Raw genomic sequence first — 21,769 nt, 5'->3', positions numbered from 1 at the left:
ACTCACTAAACAGAGAACATCCCTGGTCATCCCTACTGCCTCTGATCTGGCGGACTAACTAAACACATGCTTCATTTGTAAATAATGTCTGAGTGTTGGACCAAGCCCCTGGCTTTCCGTAAATTAAAACAAGAAAATGCTTTATATAAGAAATGTAATTATTTATATTTTTATACAAGTAGTATTTTACTGGGTGACTAACTTTTATTTGAGTAATTTTTTCTTAAGGTATCTTTACTCTTACTCAAGGTTGAAAATGGGGTACTTTTCCACCACTGATCGTTCTTAAGTTACAAGGAGCTGCACAAGACCATATTTTGTTTAGCTTAATACACTGACTATAGCCAACAAACAACTGTTCTGTTGGCGGCGTAGCCTAGTGGTTAGAGCGTTGGACTAGTAACCGGAAGGTTGCGAGTTCAAACCCCGAGCTGACAAGGTACAAATCTGTCGTTCTGCCCTGAGCAGTTAACCCACTGTTCCCAGGCCGTCATTGAAAATAAGAATATGTTCTTAACTGACTTGCCTAGTTAAATAAAGGTTAAAAATATACCAACTCTGCACCAGATGTCACTGTTACCATCTGTAATAATGTGTGGCTAGCCAGGAGTCATCATGAACAATACAATATCTTATGAAAAGGATTTTATGAAATGAATCCTTTATATAAATTCAGTCTTCTGATGCCCAAACAACCATTGCCACTGAACCCCCTCCCCCATCGCATCAATACATCTCAAAACACCCTAAACCCCCAGCTACATTCCAGTGCAAACACTAACAACCATGATTGTAAGACACTTCTTGTGTCATCTAATCTGCATAGCAGACTGGTTTATAATGGTAACAAAGATCAAAGCTTAGAGGACAACTTCAATTTACAGGCTGAATTCAACTAGTAACGGCAGTTTTCAACATTTGGAATCAGCCCCAAATGGTACACTGCTTTTCTCTACATAGTGCACTACTTTTGACCAGGACCCATTGGACTCCGGTCAAAAGTAGTGCACTATAAAGGGAATAGGGTGCCATTTAGGAAGCAGACTCGGTGTCTCTTCTTTTCAATAAATAACACTCCAGTTTCAACAGTTATTTCATTGTTGAGTCACTTGGTGACATTGACATCGGCTCCATATATGAAGTCCTCTGGGAGCGTCTCATCAGGGATGGAGCTCAACTGTTCATCAAGAGAACGTAGTGTCCACAGCTTCTCCAGTTCATACACCTCTCTGGTCTCTGGTAGCATGAAGTGGACCACCATCCTTCCTACAGGGAGGAAAGGAGAGAGAGAGAGGGGAGACAGAGAGAGAGGTGAGAGAGAAGGGAGACAGAGAGAGAAGGGGGAGAGAAGGGAGACAGAGAGAGAAGGGGGAGAGAAGGGTGAGAGAGAGAGAAGGGAGAGAGAGACAGGAGACAGAGACGACAGCAATGGGATTAGCAAGTAAAAAATTGACATTTTCACATAACTTATTACCCACATGTATAGCTTCAGTCCCCTTTCCTCACCCCTACCTGGGCTCCAACCAGGGACCCTCTGCTCACAGACAACAACAGTCACCCACGAAGCATCGTTACCTATTGCGCCACAAAAGCCACGGCCCTTGCAGAGCAAGGGGAACAACTACTTCAAGGCCTCAGAGCGAGTGACGTCACCGATTGAAACGCTATTAGCGCGCACCACCGTTAACTAGCTAGCCATTTCACATCGGTTACACACATATCCTGAGAAAATATATCAGTGTAATATTTCTAGAGACCATCAGTGTGTTGTTTCGGTAAATTATTCTAATCGTCATGTACTATAATCCACAGCCAGGAGCAGATCATCAAACATACCAAAGTCAATGCACATCCAGTCTTCTGCTTCCTTTCCCTCAATCTTGGCATGTGGGTCCCCATCTTTCTTCATATATTTGTACTGCCAAAATATAACATGTATTACAACACAGTGGTGCCAAATGTACATGGCTTTTCTGCATAGCTTTGACCAGCAGCAGCACCATTATTCACATGTTCCAACAGTTGCAAAATTTCAGTAACTCGTCCGGAAAATCCCAGGTTTCCTGCTTATCCCTTCGGATTCTGTGATTCTTCCTACCAGGATTTCTGGAAAACCTGGTAATTTGGGGAAAGTTACCGGAATTTTGCAAACCTACAATTGATCCAATAAAGGAATTACCACTTTAATGGCGTAGAGGGCCATGGCACGGAGGTGTCTTGAGGAGGATCCGCTGACAACGATGAAGTAGTCTGTGTACTTGATGTCCTCAGGCACCTTGATGACACAGATGTCTGCTGCATTCTCCTGGCGGAGCAGGGACACCAACACCTGGATGTTAAAGTCCTCCTGTGGGTTTCCTACAGCAAGGGGAGAGGGAGGATCATCACACTAAACAGTCCTTCAGTATGTTCATTCGTAATACACTAGCCTGGGTGTATTTTATCAGTAACAAAGTTTCGTTTAAGAAACATGTTTTGGAAGGATTCAAGCTAAATATTGACTATAACTGATTTCTGTGAAATTGAATTTTTTTGCCGGTATTTACAGTAGAACGTTTTGGAGGTGGTGTTGGAGGTGAGTAAACTCCGACAGTTATCCCTATATGAAGCTTTATAATTGGTCTACAGAAAAGTGTCATGCACAAGCCTGTAATTTCGAAGATACGTAACGAATTTGAACACTTAGAGGCAGGTATGGCGCTTAGCTAGATCAGATTGAATTGGGTGCCTTGTAACCATGTAACGTTACTCACTACTAACGTTAGCTAGCTAGTTGTCTGAGTCGATTTTAGTTCTACTTACTTTGGCTTGAGTCACTCTGCATCTCATATTCATCTTGTTGTGCCAGAAGCTTGCCAGGACAGTCCGACTTCAAAACATTCTCTTCATTATGTAAATCGGCGTAATATCGTCTAATACCGTTGTAAAATGCAGAGAGATGTGGATGCAATTGTTGAGAGGCAAGACATGTATAACGTCGATACAAAAATGTTGTGCTGCGTCGCGCTTTTGAAATTAAACACGCACCTCTAACGACACCAGTATACCCTCGAAGAACATTATGTGAAAGTATCTGAGAGACAAATTGCCTAGAACAATGTAGTACATACATGATTTAGCTATCGTGTCATTGCCATTAAAACGCATGGAAATTTGGTTTGTTTTTCAAAGGACTGTCTAGAAACAGGAAGTGTTTGATTCCAGGACTCTGATTGGTTGAGGTGGTTTCTTCGCTTTTTACGCCTCCTGGATGCGCTTTACCGCCGCCTAATGTACAGGAGTGGGACTTTGAAGAAGCACAAATAATATTGCGCTCGTTTCAGCTATAAAACATATTTAAATATTTAATCGCTCTCTAAAGCCATACAATCAACTTCTTATAACGGTTTCAGAATGCATCCACATTTATCAAACTGCGTTACTGTTTTTGGTTTAATCTGTTTCACCACCGCCTCCACACAGCAAATATTCTTCAAATATGTTTTTACCAACCTTGTAGTCAGTAAGAGAGTCAAACATTTGGTGCATTTCAGTGAGATCATTTATTTTCCACAGGCATTATCGTGAAATCAGAGTGAAAAAATATAAAATATTTTCAGTACCAACAATTTACCAAAAGTAAGATAGACTGTATAAAAGTAAGTTACCAATGCCCCTGACCTGAAAAGGCCAACATATATATAACTCAGTGAGTCATGTCATTATTCAGCTTAGATTAGTCTCTGTATGCAGCACCAGAAAATCAATATTGGTTTTAATCCAGCAGCCACCAGTAAATGGTATTGTCCAAAACTGTACCTTATTCCTCATAGGGCTGACAAATGTAGTGCACTATATAGGGAGTCATTTGGGATGCCTTACCATTGCTATATACGGAATAGAGTGCCATTTGGGATGCCCATCCCATCTCTCTGACTGAGGATACAGGCCAGCTCACCCCAGGCATAACCCGTGGCATTTTTCATTGGTCTGTTTACTTTGTAATTGTTGTACCCGTGTGGTGTGTGTGGTGCATAGTAGATGCCTGCATCCCAAATGGCACCCATAGGACTTTGGTCAAAAGTAGTGCACTATATAGGGAATAGTGTGCCATTTGGAATGAAGTACATATCTTTCCCTTCTCCCCAAATGGATTCAGGCTTGGGTTGTCACTCATTCGGACTGGGCAGTGTCTGAGTCCAGGAACACATTGAGCCTCAGGCCCACTGGAATGTGGTCGGTGAGGCCAGCAAGCTGGGTCACAAAGGTGAACTCCTCAATTTCCTATAGTAGAGAAAGAGAAGGATGCAATAACACCAGAATTAATAATAGACCCACACGCTGTTGTGACGCCTGCAGCCGCCAGCCAGACCCACACGCTGTTGTGACGCCTGCAGCCGCCAGCCTGCAGCCAGCCAGCCAGACCAGACACACGCTGTTGTGACGCCTGCAGCCGCCAGCCAGACACACGCTGTTGTGACGCCTGCAGCCAGCCAGCCAGACACACGCTGTTGTGACGCCTGCAGCCAGCCAGCCAGACACACGCTGTTGTGACGCCTGCAGCCAGCCAGCCAGACACACGCTGTTGTGACGCCTGCAGCCGCCAGCCAGACACATGCTGTTGTGACGCCTGCAGCCAGCCAGCCAGACACACGCTGTTGTGACGCCTGCAGCCAGCCAGCCAGACACACGCTGTTGTGCAGCCGCGCCTGCAGCCAGCCAGCCAGCCAGCCAGACACACGCTGTTGTGCAGCCGCCTGCAGCCAGCCAGCCAGACACACGCTGTTGTGACGCCTGCAGCCAGCCAGCCAGCCCAGACCCACGCTGTTGTGACGCCTGCAGCCAGCCAGCCAGCCAGCCAGACCCACGCTGTTGTGACGCCTGCAGCCAGCCAGCCAGCCAGCCAGACCCACGCTGTTGTGACGCCTGCAGCCAGCCAGCCAGCCAGCCAGACCCACGCTGTTGTGACGCCTGCAGCCAGCCAGCCAGCCAGACCCACGCTGTTGTGACGCCTGCAGCCAGCCAGCCAGCCAGACCCACGCTGTTGTGACGCCTGCAGCCAGCCAGCCAGACACACACGCTGTTGTGACGCCTGCAGCCAGCCAGCCAGACACACACGCTGTTGTGACGCCTGCAGCCAGCCAGCCAGCCAGACACACACGCTGTTGTGACGCCTGGAGCCAGCCAGCCAGACACACGCTGTTGTGACGCCTGCAGCCAGCCAGCCAGCCAGACACACGCTGTTGTGACGACTGCAGCCAGCCAGACACACGCTGTTGTGACGACTGCAGCCAGCCAGACACACGCTGTTGTGACGACTGCAGCCAGCCAGCCAGCCAGACCCACGCTGTTGTGACGACTGCAGCCAGCCAGCCAGACCCACGCTGTTGTGACCCACGCTGTTGTGACGCCTGCAGCCAGCCAGCCAGACACACGCTGTTGTCTTTCCTAGAACACATCCTTGTGGTGTTCCAAGCAATCATTTCAATAACACAGGTGGCGGTCAGGAGTGTGGAGAGGAGAACATGAAGGAAGTGGACTCTTCTATACAGCTGAATGAGATGGCAGGTATCTGATAGCTAGCTCATGTTAGCTAACCTAGCTAGCGAACCAGAGAGGGGAAAAGTATGGAAACACTTACAGTTCGGCAGTGCTTGGAGATGGAACTCTCTCTGTAGAGGATGTAGTCGATGCGCCGCCCCACCCAAGGCTGACCCATCTCAGGGTAGACCATGGGACAGCCTTCCAGGGCCACAGGAGAGGAGATGTACTGCTTCCTCAGCTCCTCTCTCTCCAGGGTCCTAGAGACAGGGAAGGGATCAGGGGAACGTAGGACATGTCCCAAACGACACCTTATTCCATATCAAATCAGATTTTATTGGTCGCATACGCGTTTAGCAGATGTTATTACGGGTGTAGCGAAATGCTTGTGTTTCTAGCTCCAACAGTGCAGTAATATCTAATATCTAACATACACAAAGTAAAGGAATTAAAAATATAAATAGTTGGACGAGCAATGTCAGAGAGACAGACTAAGATACAGTAGAATAGAATACAGTATATAAAAAATATGTAAACATTATTAAAGTGACTAGTGGTTTCAATGATTAAAGTGGCCAGTGGTTTCAATGTGTTGTAGTGCACTACGTTGTTTTGACCAGGGCCCATTGACTACATCCAGTGAATGCAGTCTGAGGGATAGCATACCTTTGAAGATTCTCTGGGGTCCTTACATCCTCATGATACAGAGTAGGCTGTTCCAGCAAAGTGCCTGAACGATATAACATAAGAAAAAGTTCTCAATTTCCACAGATGTGCCTTGTTAAAAAAATATATAAAATAAACTCCTTACAAGACATAAAACAACAGACAATATAGTTAAACATGGGCTGGGGCCTGTACAGGAGACAGACTATACAAGAGGTTCAAAACATTATTCATGTCACATCAATGTGCACAAAAGGACATCAAGGAATGTTTGATTGTTCCTAATGACTTGTAGGCCTGTATGTCGGCTATGTATCCCAAATGGCACCCTAATTCTAAAATAGTACACTACTTACCTACGGGCCCTGGACAAATGTAGTACTGTAATAGGGAATAGGATGCCATTTGGGACGCACAACAGTCCAACTCACCAATGACCCAGGGTTTCTCCTGGCCCGGCCCGGCCCTGCAGGGGTCTCTGTACTCCTCAAACAGACTGTGCTTCTGTTCTAGACTGTCATCTGACCAAGGACAAACACACAGAAACATGGAACAATGTGGAAACCTGTTGCACGACATCAAGCCCACACAGACACCCATCTATAGAAGACAAACTGCATGCAGAGCCAGTGTACTCTGTATGTAGACAGAAAGGTATCCAAAAATGACACTCGATTCCCTATATAGTGTACTACATTTGACCAAGGCCCATAGGGCTCTCATCAAAAGTAGTGCACTTTAATAGAGAATAGGATTCAATTTGGGACGCAGACGTACCAGGTGAGCAGTTGTCGAAGTTGAAATCCCCAGAAAGCACGTCAAACACGACCACCTCATCAGGCTTGCTATTGGTCACCTGGAACTCCTGGATCCACTTGGTGAGCATGTTGAGCTGCTCACAGCGGATCTCCCCTTCACCTGCTCAGCCAATCACAGGGATCAGTTCTCAACCACTACAATACCAGCAGAGAGAGACTGGTGCTGGACAGATAATTACTGCGTCCCAAATCAAAGTGTATTGATCACGTACAGGGTTAAGCAGATGTTACGGCAGGTGCAGTGAAATGCTTGTGCTACTAGCTTTTAACAGGGCAGTCAAATGTCAAACAAGTACACAAATAACAAAACAAATGGAAGAAAAAAAACTATTAACTGTCAGATTCTGGCTTGAAATGTACTTATTCCTGTCACCATATTAGACCTTATTGATTACTTGACATGTATAAAAGACCTGTATGTCAGGGGTCAATGAAGGAAGAATAGGAACTTTGTTTATGGAAAGTTACCGAGCGAGACAACAGGAAATACAGAAAGTTTGTCTGTTTAAACATGTTATTGCTGAATAGTAATATTTCTAAGGAAGTTGCTGTGGAACTAGGACCAGGACGGATGTGGAACTCAACTCAATAAGGGTGAACAGTTGAAGAGAAAATACATCTCTGTAGACGAGCTAACTACAGTCCTCTTTCACACACTTCCACGCTCTAATGAAGGTTCTAGACTCATGCAGGGCCATGACAACACCAGTAAGAGGAACAGATTTAGTTCCTGCCTAGCAACAGAGACGGATTGTTTTTATCTTAGTCATAAAAGGAGTCCTAGTCAGAAGGTATAGATATGTACTTTCAGCGGAGGCACCCAGTGGGTTGAATAAACGTGGCTTAAGCTTTTCTCTAGTCGTCCGTTAGAGTTTTTACTCTCTGTTCAGAACCTAAACACAACACTATCATAAAACAAATGCAATCTGTGCATATATACACACATCAAAAATATATACTTAAGAGAGATATGTACACAGCAGTAGACACTGTATATTACAGTGAGCTATGTCAGGATTCCAGTATATAAATGTGTGGTGTACATAAACAGTGTAGATAAAACAACATGAGCTGGCACACACCCAGAACAAGATTTGGTGTGGAGGTGCTGACTAACGACGAATAAATTATAAACTATCAAAATAAAGAAAGTCACACACTCCATGTATAATCTCCCAGCAATTTAATTGGTATTTCGGCATCACTGTGCTTTCCTCAGGGTGCATAAACAGTGTAACTACAATGCAATGTACAGTAGTAGCTAAATTACAATGAGCTATGTGAGAAGTTGTGCTGTAAATAGAGAAGAGGAGGCCATTTTGGATTAAGTTAAAAAAATGAATGAAGATGACTTGCCTTCAGGTGCATGGAGGTGTGTGCAGTTAAAATATCCAACCAGCTTCTTCTCTTTCTGATTCTGGCCAACTAGCACCTGGGAACACCCACAAACCATTACTTCACCTACTGGGTATGAACTGCGTTCTTGTTGATGATGTTATTGTTTAACCCATGGTAAAATGGAGCGGGCGTTATCATTACAATAACTGACAACAGTAACTACAGTAGGAGTGTTAATGGCAACCAGATGACACCACATTTACCAGACACTCTTCTCCAGAGAGACTTACAGTCAGTGCTTTCAACTAAAGTTAAGAAAAAACAACCACATATCAGTTATTTTGAGCAGAAAAAACCCAAAGTGCAGGCGAGAGGCGAGAGGCGAGAGGCGAGAGGCGAGAGGTGAGAGGCGAGAGGTGAGAGGTGAGAGGCGAGAGGTGAGAGGCGAGAGGCGAGAAAGACAAGAGCTATAATGACAGTGAGTGGCATATAATTACAAATTAGAACTGTATTACTCCTTAATCTAATCAAAATGGCTGCCAATATCAGCCTATTGACTTCATCCTCTCTAGTAGTGTAATAGGATCTCTGTGGTGACTGGTACCTTGGCAGAGAGCAGGCCTTTAGCAGCCAGGGCATCCTCCCCCCGGGCGTTAGGGAAGCAGTGGTACTGGGCCTCCAGCACTGGGTAACGGCTGGCCAGGAACAGGCCGCTGTTGAAGAACTTAAAGGAGGAGCAGCTGCCGGGAGGCTGGCAGGCGTACACCCCTACATCATACAGTATGTGGTTGAACAGGGGCCCCAGGGTGTTGGTCAGCTTCACAGCTGCCCTCTTATCAAACACCTCCTCCAGACACAGGATGTCCACGTTGGCCGGGAAGAGAGAAGACACCTCCCAGGGCACGTCGTCTGGTCCAGCCTGACCGCGCTGGGCGACCCCCTGAGTGCGTAGGGCCCGCGGAGGGTTCCTGTGGCCCTTCCGGTCCTGCTGGTTGGAGTTGTGGTTGGTGTTGATGACGGGGGCGGGAGAGTGGGAAGACTCCTCAGTGTCGTCACAGGGCACGTACACCACATAGTTTGAGTCACTGGGTTTGGGGGGCGTCGTTGTTGGGTCCGCTCCGTCAGCTTGGTCCTCGTCTGACTGGGCCTGGGGTGGTGGCTGGCAGGCTGGGTCTGTAGCGCCGTATGAGGCAGGGCTGGTGGTGGAGGGGCCGGGGAGCAGGCTACTGGAGGGGCTGAGGGTGCCACAGCTACTGGGAGAGTCCACAAAGATGCGGATGTGTGGCCGGTTCACGCCCTGCACGATGCTCCGGCCGATGGCGGTGGCACGGCGCTGCGTGTGCCCCAGGTTGTTGAAGCGCGCAATTCCGTCCGGCAATAGGCACAGGTTGGCAGTAGCAAAACCAAAAGTGGCCTTGTTGGCCCCTGCCTCAAAGCCCAGGTTCCTCTCCCCCTCAGCTGGTGCTGGCCTCGACGGGGGCTCGTGGTGGTAGGAGAAGGGCCTTCGGGCAGCCTGGAGGGGAGCCCAAAGCAGGAACCCCAGGAAGGCCAGGGGAGCCATGACCAGGAAGAGGGCGAGGAAGATGATGAAGCCGAAGAACACCTTGAGAGGGTGGAGGTAACACTCCTGCTCGTGCCGCTGGGTGCGTTCCAGGCTGGTGGACATGCAGACGGCAATGAGGCGGTCCAGGAACCAGAAGCAGGGCAGGATAAGACCCCAGCTCACTGCATGCAGGCCCTCCACAAAGCTGTTGGGGAATGGAGACTCCCGCAGAGACATGCCTCCCTCCTTCAGTCACCTCTGGACACAAATAGGGAGATCAGGCATCAGGGCTCCCAGCTGCTCACCTCACTCTGGTTATTCACCATCTGACTGAGACTCTGCAATCTACTGGAAGTAAACGTAGAAGACAACACACAGACAGGACATGTAGAGGGTGTCTGTCTTCAGACCTTTCCTGGTTCGACAAGTGAGGTAAATCAATAGTGCTTGAAGTTGCATGGTTGTCAGGGAAACCAGAATCAACCCAATGGGGCTGGGCGACAGCTGGTGCGTCATAGTGCACGGGATCAATTGGAGTAGAAAGGCAGATTACATTGGCTTACTGGGCTGCGCGCACATGAAGGGCTGGGTTGGTGGATAGACAGACATTGTTGGAAAGGAGGGCAAGAGGAGAAGAATATACGGGTATTTCACCCAAACTACTGTTAATCCAGACGTCACCATCTGCACGAATTCACTAATCGCTATAGCGACAGATGTGTGGTGTGTAAAACTAGTGGTCGATGCAACGTTAAAAATAGTCCACACAAAGGCTCCAAAAAGACCCACTTTCCGACAATGACGCCCGTCCAGAGTGCCAGCATTTCTGCTGACACTGTCATGCCAACCAACATCGGTCATGAATGAATGTGATATCGATTGTTTCTCAAGTTGTTGTTGTGTGTGCTTGTTACTTTGAAATTATCGACTCGCCCCAAATGCTGTTCTCTGACGTGGCGTGGTTAGCTAGTTAGCCAGCTAACGTTAACTTGGAGTACTAACGTTACCTGGCTAATTCAACCAGTTTGAAAATGTTCACTAAGTTGGGCTAGGCAGCAGGTGCTCACATGCACAATGTATCATTCATGAACAAGACAATTTTGTCTTACACATTTACATAGCCACACGTTCGTGGACTAATGTTAGCTACTAGCTAGCTAAAAATAGGTTATCTGGTTAGCAAACGTTAACATGAGCTATGCACCTTTATTCTTACCTGTCTGTATAGAAGAGTCCACTTCCTTCATAAAATGTGAATTTATCCGTCTAAATACATGTAAGCGTGCCTACTGCTAAGTTGGTCTTATCATGCTGTGGATATTTTTCATTCAATATTCCTGTATAAAACAGAATACAAGGTTCCAGACCAGTGTAAGACTTGTCCCGCGCGGGGAGCAGCCAACTCCAGTCTAGACAGTTTGCGCGTGCATGCCGCTTATTTCCCACCGTGTGCGTGCTCGTCTGAAATGGCAAATGAGCTGAACATATTTCCTTATACGAACAGTATAAGGGTTTATAGGTATATGGGGTTATTAAGCGCGGATTCGCGCTCATAAACCCAGGGTCGTTACGATATTGAAAGACAATAATTTCAAAGACTTTACTGAGTTACTTCTTCATATTAGAAAATCAGTCAATTGAAATAAATAAATTAGGCCCTAATGTATGGCTTTCACATGACTGGGCAGGGTGCAGCTATGGGTGGGCCAATGAGGGTATAGGCCCACCCCCTTGGCAGCCAGGCCCACCCACTGGGCAGGGTGCAGCTATGGGTGGGCCATGGAGGGTATAGGCCCACCCCCTTGGCAGCCAGGCCCACCCACTGGGCAGGGTGCAGCTATGGGTGGGCCATGGAGGGTATAGGCCCACCCCCTTGGCAGCCAGGCCCACCCACTGGGCAGGGTGCAGCTATGGGTGGGCCATGGAGGGTATAGGCCCACCCCCTTGGCAGCCAGGCCCACCCACTGGCTGGGCTTTGCTCCCCAATCAGAATTAGTTTTTCCCCACAAAATGGCTTTACGACAGACAGAATTACTCCTCAGCACCCACCACCCAGACGATCCTGCAGGTGAAGCAGCTGGATGTGGATGGGCCGCCGTGGTTACACATAGTCTGTGGTTGTGAGGCCGGTTGGATGTACTGGCAAATTCTGTCAGATGACATTGGAGGCAGCTTATGGCAGAGAAATTAACATTAATGTCTCTGGCAACAGCTCTGGTGGACATTCCTGCAGGTCACCATGTCTCAAAACTGGAGACATCTATGGCATTGTGTTGTGTGATAAAACTGCTCATTTTAAAGTGGCCTTTTATTGTCCCCAGCACAAGGTGGACCTGTGTAATGATCATGCGGTTTAATCAGCTTCTTGATATGACACACCTTTTCAGGTGGCTGGATTATCTTGGCAAAGGATAAATGCTCACTAACAGGGATGTAAACTAAATTTGTGCACAACATTTGAGAGAAATAAGCTTTTTGTGTGTATGAAAAATGTCTGGGATTTTTTATTTCAGCTCATGAACCATGGGACAAATATTTTACATGTTGTTAAAGCTTTGTTCAGTGTAAATGAAAATGAGTTGTGTATACATTACTTAAACAGACTGCTTTTTCTTTGTTGAAATGCATTTTAAATGGCCCAAAGAGCCCTGGAAGTATTTATTCTGTCCAGGTTTTTCCATGTCTGTCATTTAAATATGGAAATATAATGTCAGGTAACTCACAAAGCCAGCCTCAGTGCAACCAACCAACAAACCAAGTGAACGGAAAATAGGAATGAAAAAAAAGGCTAAACTAGGAAATGGTCCAATGCAGGAGATGCAGAGCTGTCCTGTCTGTGGAGGGTGTGTGAAGAGATGCAGAGCTGTCCTGTCTGTGGAGGGTGTGTGAAGAGATGCAGAGCTGTCCTGTCTGTGGAGGGTGTGTGAAGAGATGCAGAGCTGTCCTGTCTGTGGGGGGTGTGTGAAGAGATGCTGTCCTGTCTGTGGAGGGTGTGTGAAGAGATGCAGAGCTGTCCTGTCCTGTCTGTGGAGGGTGTGTGAAGAGATGCTGAGCTGTCCTGTCTGTGGAGGGTGTGTGAAGAGATGCAGAGCTGTCCTGTCTGTGGAGGGTGTGTGAAGAGATGCAGAGCTGTCCTGTCTGTGGAGGGTGTGTGAAGAGATGCAGAGCTGTCCTGTCTGTGGAGGGTGTGTGAAGAGATGCTGTCCTGTCCTGTCTGTGGAGGGTGTGTGAAGAGATGCAGAGCTGTCCTGTCTGTGGAGGGTGTGTGAAGAGATGCTGAGCTGTCCTGTCTGTGGAGGGTGTGTGAAGAGATGCAGAGCTGTCCTGTCTGTGGAGGGTGTGTGAAGAGATGCTGTCCTGTCCTGTCTGTGGAGGGTGTGTGAAGAGATGCTGTCCTGTCCTGTCTGTGGAGGGTGTGTGAAGAGATGCAGAGCTGTCCTGTCTGTGGAGGGTGTGTGAAGAGATGCTGTCCTGTCCTGTCTGTGGAGGGTGTGTGAAGAGATGCAGAGCTGTCCTGTCTGTGGAGGGTGTGTGAAGAGATGCAGAGCTGTCCTGTCTGTGGAGGGTGTGTGAAGAGATGCAGAGCTGTCCTGTCTGTGGAGGGTGTGTGAAGAGATGCAGAGCTGTCCTGTCTGTGGAGGGTGTGTGAAGAGATGCAGAGCTGTCCTGTCTGTGGAGGGTGTGTGAAGAGATGCTGTCCTGTCCTGTCTGTGGAGGGTGTGTGAAGAGATGCAGAGCTGTCCTGTCTGTGGAGGGTGTGTGAAGAGATGCAGAGCTGTCCTGTCTGTGGAGGGTGTGTGAAGAGATGCAGAGCTGTCCTGTCTGTGGAGGGTGTGTGAAGAGATGCTGTCCTGTCCTGTCTGTGGAGGGTGTGTGAAGAGATGCAGAGCTGTCCTGTCTGTGGAGGGTGTGTGAAGAGATGCTGTCCTGTCCTGTCTGTGGAGGGTGTGTGAAGAGATGCTGTCCTGTCCTGTCTGTGGAGGGTGTGTGAAGAGATGCTGTCCTGTCTGTCTGTGGAGGGTGTGTGAAGAGATGCAGAGCTGTCCTGTCTGTGGAGGGTGTGTGAAGAGATGCTGTCCTGTCCTGTCTGTGGAGGGTGTGTGAAGAGATGCAGAGCTGTCCTGTCTGTGGAGGGTGTGTGAAGAGATGCAGAGCTGTCCTGTCTGTGGAGGGTGTGTGAAGAGATGCAGAGCTGTCCTGTCTGTGGAGGGTGTGTGAAGAGATGCAGAGCTGTCCTGTCTGTGGAGGGTGTGTGAAGAGATACAGAGCTGTGTGTGAAGAGATGCAGAGCTGTCCTGTCTGTGGAGTGTGTGTGAAGAGATGCTGTCCTGTCTGTGGAGAGTGTGTGAAGAGATGCAGAGCTGTCCTGTCTGCGGAGGGTGTGTGAAGAGATGCAGAGCTGTCCTGTCTGCGGAGGGTGTGTGAAGAGATGCAGAGCTGTCCTGTCTGCGGAGGGTGTGTGAAGTTTGTATGAGAGAGCGCTTGTCTCCAAAGCAATAAAAGCTTAGACACGTTAAGAGTTGGGTTTGAGTCACTTGTTTATAGTGTAAAACCTTGACTCTCCACAGACGACTGATCTGCTGTGGAGGGAGGTGGTATCAGTGGCTAGCTCTGGTCCTAAGCGTTTATAAAAGACTCAGAATCAGCAAGCTGCACGTAACACCCTGAACCAGAGCTGTTCCCAGCCCGTCTACCAGAGGAAGAGGGGCTTGCCGTCCTGCCTGGCCATGAAAGAGAGGCAACTGAACAGCAGCAGGAGATCCTTCAGCAGTTTGGAGGGGGCTGAGTTGATAACTACTCTCCTGAGGAAGTCCGGGCTGTTGAGATTAGATTGTTGTTTATTGTCCTACAAGTGGGAAATCCTACTACAGCTCACACATTACATACACAAACCACACATTTCATACACAAACCACACATTGCATACACAAACCACACATTACAAACACAAACCACACATTATAAACACAAACCACACATTACAAACACAAACCACACATTACATACACAAACCACACATTACATACACAAACCACACATTACAAACACAAACCACACATTACATACACAAACCACACATTATAAACACAACCCACACATTACATTCACAAACCACACATTACATACACAAACCACACATTACAAACACAACCCACACATTACATACACAAACCACACATTACATACACAAACCACACATTATAAACACAAACCACACATTACATACACAAACCACACATTATAAACACAAACCACACATTACATACACAAACCACACATTACATACACAAACCACATACACAAACCACACATTACATACACAAACCACACATTACATACACAAACCACACATTACATACACAAACCACACATTACATACACAAACCACACATTACATACACAAACCACACATTACATACACAAACCACACATTACATACACAAACCACACATTACATACACAAACCACACATTACATACACAAACCACACATTACATACACAAACCACACATTACATACACAAACCACACATTACAAACACAAACCACACATTACATACACAAACCACACATTACAAACACAAACCACACATTACATACACAAACCACACATTACATACACAAACCACACATTACATACACAAACCACACATTACATACACAAACCACACATTACATACACAAACCACACATTACATACACAAACCACACATTACAACACAAACCACACATTACATACACAAACCACACATTACATAAACAAACCACACAAACCACACATACACAAACCACACATTACATACACAAACCACACATTACATTACATACACAAACCACACATTACATAAACACAAACCAAACCACACATTACATACACAAACCACACATTACATACACAAACCACACATTACATTAAACACACATTACATACACAAACCACAACATACACAAACCACACATTACATACACAAACCACAAACATTACATACACAAACCACACATTACAAACACAAACCACACATTACATACACAAACCACACATTACAAACACAAACCACACATTACATACACAAACCACACATTACATACACAAACCACACATTACATTCACAAACCACACATTACATACACAAACCAAACCACAAACCACATTACATACACAAACCACACATTACATACACAAACCACACATTACGTACACAAACCACACATTACATACACAAACCACACATTACATACACAAACCACACATTACATACACAAACCACACATTACATACACAAACCACACATTACATACACAAACCACACATTACAAACACAAACCACACATTACATACACAAACCACACATTACATACGCAAACCACACATTACATTCACAAACCACACATTACGTACACAAACCACACATTACATTCACAAACCACACATTATAAACACAACCCCCCCCCCCCGGGGAGGCATGAAACTCCTCCTGAAGCGCCCCCCCCACCCCCCCCGGGGAGGGATGAAACTCCTCCTGCAGCGCCCCCGGGAGGGATGAAGCTCCTCCTGCAGCGCCCCCGGGAGGGATGAAACTCCTCCTGCAGCGCCCCCCCCCCCCCGGGAGGGATGAAACTCCTCCTGAAGCATGCAGTGCAGCCTTTACAGTAATTGTCTGACACCTCCAACCTGATGGCAGGGAAGCTGAGCTGACATCACAGCCGAGCTGGTACCCTGAAGGGACGACATCATCACCTGTTGTATCCCAGCTCCCGGGCGCTGTATGAGTCAGCCCTCTGCTTCAGGATGCCGTAGGTGTTGATGATGAACTCTGTGAAGGGGGGGTGGAGAGTCATACTATAGCCCAGCTGCTTCAGCTTGGCCATCAGCTCAGTGTAGCTGGGACAGCTGGAGCCTGTAGCCCTCGTCCACCTTCCCGTCAGAGGGTGTGTGGACACCTGAGGAAAAGGGGAGGGTCAAGCCTTTCGTTGAGGGAAACACAGATTGTGAGTCTCATATGGCACCCTATTTCCAATAGAGTGCACTACTTTAGACCAGAGCCCATATAGGGCTCCATTTGGTATAGGGTGCCATTTGGGGCAGACACACAGTCAAAAGTAGTGCACTATATAGTTTAGAGGGTTCCATTTGGGACGCAGAACAGTCTCATGGGAGTGGGGGATTAGCCTGTAGAGTTTCTAATCCAGTTATACTGTACATGTCATTATCCAACTCTCTCTTACACATTTGTTTAGAACAGATTTGGAATTAACTTCTTAGGAAATGGAAAACCATTTTGACCTGGGAATAAACCGGTTCGGGAGGCTTTGATTTCCATCTGTGTGTGAATGATTGAAATATCTACACGGCACACAACCACATCCTGTTGTTCAACTCGTCTTATTATTCAAAAACTGGAATGTCTGCCTTTTGTACAGAGGACAACACACACACACACACACACACACACACACACACACACACACACACACACACACACACACACACACACACACACACACACACACACACACACACACACACACACACACACACACACACCTGAATGATCTTGTCTCGTATATTGAGCACAGTGAACCCATAGAGTCTGTTCTGGCCCTGGAACACATAGGACAAGATCCTTCGATCCAGCTGGAAGGCTATCTCCCCCAACAACCGCTCTGGATCTGAATCAATAAACACCATTACAGCACCAATCTCTGAATCTGCATGGATTACTTCAATAGACCTCATGACACCAACATCAACATTCATCCACAGCTAGTTTAACAAAATGTTCCTATTCTAAACAACATCCCAGAAGGCATCCTGTTTCCTATATTGCGCACTATTATTGACCAGAGCCCTATAGGCCCTACTCAAAAGTTATGCACTATATAGGAGTTAGGGTGCAATTTGGGACCTATACAATATACAATAGTTTTGAATACATATTTTTCTATTCTCTTCTGCTATTGCAATATTGTCATAATCAGCTCAGTTGATACAATGGTGGTGATTCAATTTCTGACTAACATTTTTCTCTTAAGGATCATGTCACAACATTGTAATGAGCAAACGACCATTTCACACACCTTTCACCTTCTGAGACATGACATAAGAACAGCTTGCAGTCTCTTCATGTTCTCGTGGGTCTGTGCCCATGCAGCTCTTGGTGTAGGACTCCAGGTTAACCGGGGAAGACGTTCTGTGAGGATGTCTGGGCGATTGATGCAGCTCATGTTTGAATCTGTCCTCATCCACGATGTCTTGCCACTGAATAGTTGTGTTCCTGCCTGTTGGTAGGAAATTCTCATCAGAATCAATTCTAAATGCAAAAAGGGTGACAAATTGAGACAAAAAGAAACCAGGCAAAAATAATCAGCAAATATATGTAGATGCTCTCTCTCCTCTTTGACTACATCCTCCCTCTGCTGATCTCACTCAAACCACCGGTTGCTGAGACCTCGCATGCATCAACCAATGGCTGCGTGCGACGTCATCGACTGACAGATTGCTATAACATATGATTTGGTTAGTCGATAGGTAAAATATCCATCCAGGCGTTTTAAGATCTGGCAACGCCTAAACAATGGAACCATGAACGTTCTCAACCTTCAATCTCTTGTCCTTAGATCAACTCATGAACTTAATGTTGTTTTTAAATAGTTGTTGTTGTTGTTTGTTGTTACTTTACATCACTATGAGATTTCTTTATGTAATGAATAGAGCTATAAATGTAATAAATTATATAAAGTAGATGCTCTTATCCAGAGCGCCTTACAGGGTTAAGTGCCGTTCTCAGGGGCACAGACAGATGTTTCATCTAGTCTGCTCAGGGATTCGAACCAGCATCCTTTCGGTTAGTGGCCCAAAGCTCTTAACCACTAGGCTATCTGCCACCCTTAAGATTATATATCCAATATTTTAGCTGGTGCTTTGCTAGGACCTGCATGGCAGTATTGATATGCAGGGTTGGGATTAATTACATTTCATTTCACGCCGTATAGTGTAAATGGAATGTTTCAGTTTTTCCAACCCTGTTTATTCATTCTAACGGTCCGGACGTGTCACATTGTCTTGGACGTCCTTTAGTGACAAAGAGCGGCACACGCACCACCATCACCCACATAGATGGAGATTGCAATGCGTGAACCATACTTGAACAGTTACCTGTCGATTTCCTGAGAGTGTCGCTGGTTAGAGCGGAGGTTTGCAGTTTGGACTTCAGATTAAAGTTTTCCTTCATTAGGTCAAGCATTATTTTCAGGTGGTCATTCTCGTACCGCAGTTTCTCATTCTCCAAGCGCAATGACGCACCGCCCCCCTCTGTATCCATAGCCACCCAGATACACTTCTCCGACTCCAAGCGCCTACTTCAGGCGTTCAGACAATTGAGACACAACCCGCAAGTTTGTAGACCCTTTCCGTTGGTCTTATAAATCAAATCCTCAAATGAAATAGGTTATAAATAGCATCATAATAGGGTGTCAGAACGTTCGATTTAACTTGACACCGGTGTCATAATTACACATCGAACATAATTATAGAATCTCCTTTATGATGCCTAAACAGATTAGGTTATATACGTCATTCTTGACGCTCATCATTTGCATTGCATCAGGGGAAATCATTTCTCACACAATTTCTCTCCAGACTGAAAAACTAGGCACAAATGTCTGGAAAAATATAATTAACAAACTGATATTCATGCTTTTGGCTTAGAAAAAAAATAATCATATCACAAAGTGCATAATCATGATTCATACACTATTAGAAACAATTTAGCAGCATCCAGTAACCATCAGCACTGATAAAAAAAAAAGAAAAAGAAGAGATCACAATTCAGTTTTAATTGAATAAATATCAACAAATACAGCTGCAAAGACTCACAAACATCAGAAATATCACAAAACAAATTGAATTAAAATATTATGAATTATTCACACTACACAATTTAAACCAGTCTGGATTGTGGTAAAAATGAGCACAATGAACATGAGGGAGTACTATAGAGCAGAGTTACTTGCTATGACTGTGATATGTGGTTGTTTAAAAAGTACGAAAAATGAGCAAAGAAAAACAGTAACACAATAGAAAAATACATTGCTCTGGATAAGAGCATCTGCTAGATCAGGGTTACCCAAACATGGTACGTAATGACTGACAAGAGGAACTGATGATGCACCACCCAATTTAGAAATGTCACCTTGTGCATTCTACTATTACAACTAAGTTCAACGCCGGACTGAGTTCGCTAGGGGGGCACTGCTCTAAAAGCACAGAGGGAACCACTGCTCTAAAAGCACAGAGGGAACCACTGCTCTAAAAGCACAGAGGGAACCACTGCTCTAAAAGCACAGAGGGAACCACTGCTCTAAAAGCACAGAGGGAACCACTGCTCTAAAAGCACAGAGGGAACCACTGCTCTAAAAGCACAGAGGGAACCACTGCTCTAAAAGCACAGAGGGAACCACTGCTCTAAAAGCACAGAGGGAACCACTGCTCTAAAAGCACAGAGGGAACCACTGCTCTAAAAGCACAGAGGGAACCACTGCTCTAAAAGCACAGAGGGAACCACTGCTCTAAAAGCACAGAGGGAACCACTGCTCTAAAAGCACAGAGGGAACCACTGCTCTAAAAGCACAGAGGGAACCACTGCTCTAAAAGCACAAAGGGAACCACTGCTCTAAAAGCACAGAGGGAACCACTGCTCTAAAAGCACAGAGGGAACCACTGCTCTAAAAGCACAGAGGGAACCACTGCTCTAAAAGCACAGAGGGAACCACTGCTCTAAAAGCACAAAGGGAACCACTGCTCTAAAAGCACAAAGGGAACCACTGCTCTAAAAGCACAAAGGGAACCACTGCTCTAAAAGCACAGAGGGAACCACTGCTCTAAAAGCACAAAGGGAACCACGTTTAGAAGGACAGGTGACAGCAGTGTTCACCTGAGACATAGACACATAACACGATGTGTGGCAGGTGTTGTACTAGATATGGGAACAGATTGGTAACTCCTGTAAAAACACTCCTTCATCCTTCAATGGTTCCTTTAGAGGAAGCTCTCAGTTCCGTGCTCTTCCAACGATAGCCAGGATGTAGAGGAAGATGTTGATGATGTCAGTGTACAGGGAGAGAGCAGCAAAAACATAGTCCTCTGGACTCAGGGCATTCTCCTTGTTGCCAAGCAGCAGCTGAGTGTCCACAGCCAAGAACTGGAATCAATCACATTCAAAACAATGATCATTATATTATCACAATTACAATTAGCATTCTACTCATTCTATTTAGCAAGGCATGTGCAGTGAGATAAGGTATTGATTTGGTCTGACAACACATGCAAAATAATGACTAAGTCTGTGTACAAAATGGTACCCTGTTCCCTATACATTGCATTATTTTGGCCAGGGCCCATCAATCAAAGCACTTGCATGAATACTTAAATCGTTGCCCTACTACCACCGCCAGTATAGTTTCTACAGGAAGAGACACCACCTATGATAATCAAGATCCTTACCAAAGAAAGAGATTTTAGTATGCATCCCTAATAGCACCCTTCCCTAAATAGTGCACTACGATGGTCAAAAGTAGTGCACTATAAAGAAAATAGGGTGGCATTTGTGACAAGAACTTACGCATGTGAAGAGTAGAGCGCCCAGCGAGGCATAGACCAGTTCCAGGATCTTGTTGCGGATGAAGATGCAGAGGAAGCCGAAGAGGAACAGGACAATCAGACAGACCAACAGCACTCCGTGACAGGAAGTGAAGTCATACTTGGTCTGTATGGGGACATATTAGTGATTAGCCAATGAGGTGAATCTCATGTACTGTCAAACAATAATAACATAACTAGCCTCACTAAACAGGGACAGTACCATCACTAGCCTCACTGAACAGGG

The 21,769-nt window shown here is 46.0% G+C and overlaps 3 protein-coding genes and 1 long non-coding RNA gene across 6 annotated transcripts; all 4 read right to left on the bottom strand.

The window, feature by feature from the left end:
* Positions 1 to 630: 630 nt before the first annotated feature.
* On the bottom strand, positions 631 to 3,218 carry LOC127924545 (mitochondrial assembly of ribosomal large subunit protein 1-like). The gene is made up of 4 exons (XM_052509255.1): positions 2,803 to 3,218; positions 2,180 to 2,358; positions 1,837 to 1,918; positions 631 to 1,266 (listed from the first exon to the last, which is right to left on the bottom strand). Exons 1-4 carry the CDS (start codon positions 3,110 to 3,112, stop codon positions 1,106 to 1,108), a joined length of 732 nt encoding a protein of 243 aa, XP_052365215.1. The 5' UTR covers positions 3,113 to 3,218; the 3' UTR covers positions 631 to 1,105.
* Positions 3,219 to 3,518: 300 nt separating this feature from the next.
* LOC127924544 (sphingomyelin phosphodiesterase 5-like) lies at positions 3,519 to 11,251 on the bottom strand. 3 transcript variants are annotated; one of them, XM_052509252.1, is made up of 8 exons: positions 11,102 to 11,251; positions 8,947 to 10,230; positions 8,361 to 8,436; positions 6,964 to 7,104; positions 6,618 to 6,707; positions 6,187 to 6,250; positions 5,621 to 5,780; positions 3,519 to 4,263 (listed from the first exon to the last, which is right to left on the bottom strand). In XM_052509252.1, exons 2-8 carry the CDS (start codon positions 10,120 to 10,122, stop codon positions 4,153 to 4,155), a joined length of 1,818 nt encoding a protein of 605 aa, XP_052365212.1. In that variant the 5' UTR covers positions 10,123 to 10,230; positions 11,102 to 11,251; the 3' UTR covers positions 3,519 to 4,152. The 3 variants fall into 3 exon arrangements, with proteins under 3 accessions (XP_052365212.1, XP_052365214.1, XP_052365213.1); XM_052509254.1 differs by having other exon boundaries at positions 8,947 to 10,143; positions 11,102 to 11,243; XM_052509253.1 differs by having other exon boundaries at positions 8,947 to 10,233; positions 11,102 to 11,240.
* Positions 11,252 to 14,466: 3,215 nt separating this feature from the next.
* On the bottom strand, positions 14,467 to 19,291 carry LOC127924542 (speriolin-like protein). The gene is made up of 5 exons (XM_052509250.1): positions 19,042 to 19,291; positions 17,964 to 18,164; positions 17,431 to 17,555; positions 16,624 to 16,826; positions 14,467 to 14,702 (listed from the first exon to the last, which is right to left on the bottom strand). The coding sequence occupies exons 1-5, from the start codon at positions 19,205 to 19,207 to the stop codon at positions 14,576 to 14,578; spliced, it is 822 nt and encodes a 273-aa protein (XP_052365210.1). The 5' UTR covers positions 19,208 to 19,291; the 3' UTR covers positions 14,467 to 14,575.
* Positions 19,292 to 19,700: 409 nt separating this feature from the next.
* On the bottom strand, positions 19,701 to 21,763 carry LOC127924543 (uncharacterized). The gene is made up of 2 exons (XR_008118125.1): positions 21,506 to 21,763; positions 19,701 to 21,085 (listed from the first exon to the last, which is right to left on the bottom strand). It is a non-coding gene; the product is annotated as an uncharacterized LOC127924543 (long non-coding RNA).
* Between the last annotated feature and the right edge of the window lie 6 nt (positions 21,764 to 21,769).

The sequence above is a fragment of the Oncorhynchus keta genome, unplaced genomic scaffold (genome assembly GCF_023373465.1).
Source record: "Oncorhynchus keta strain PuntledgeMale-10-30-2019 unplaced genomic scaffold, Oket_V2 Un_contig_4270_pilon_pilon, whole genome shotgun sequence".
Classification (NCBI taxonomy): domain Eukaryota; kingdom Metazoa; phylum Chordata; class Actinopteri; order Salmoniformes; family Salmonidae; genus Oncorhynchus; species Oncorhynchus keta.
This window is presented reverse-complemented; position numbering and strand designations above follow the sequence as displayed.

Coding starts and splice junctions, on each gene's coding strand:
- LOC127924545 (XM_052509255.1), bottom strand. CDS start 3,112: ATGTATGTACTACATTGTTCTAGGCAATTTGTCTCTCAGATACTTTCA. Junction 2,359..2,802: donor GCAGAGTGACTCAAGCCAAA/GTAAGTAGAACT, acceptor CCCTTGCTGTAG/GAAACCCACAGGAGGACTTT. Junction 1,267..1,836: donor CTGGATGTGCATTGACTTTG/GTATGTTTGATG, acceptor TCCTCCCTGTAG/GAAGGATGGTGGTCCACTTC.
- LOC127924542 (XM_052509250.1), bottom strand. CDS start 19,207: ATGGATACAGAGGGGGGCGGTGCGTCATTGCGCTTGGAGAATGAGAAA. Junction 17,556..17,963: donor CATGTCTCAGAAGGTGAAAG/GTGTGTGAAATG, acceptor TTATTGATTCAG/ATCCAGAGCGGTTGTTGGGG. Junction 16,827..17,430: donor TACGAGACAAGATCATTCAG/GTGTGTGTGTGT, acceptor CCTTTTCCTCAG/GTGTCCACACACCCTCTGAC.
- LOC127924544 (XM_052509252.1), bottom strand. CDS start 10,122: ATGTCTCTGCGGGAGTCTCCATTCCCCAACAGCTTTGTGGAGGGCCTG. Junction 8,437..8,946: donor AAGGCCTGCTCTCTGCCAAG/GTACCAGTCACC, acceptor GGGTGTTCCCAG/GTGCTAGTTGGCCAGAATCA. Junction 6,708..6,963: donor CTTCGACAACTGCTCACCTG/GTACGTCTGCGT, acceptor GTCCTTGGTCAG/ATGACAGTCTAGAACAGAAG.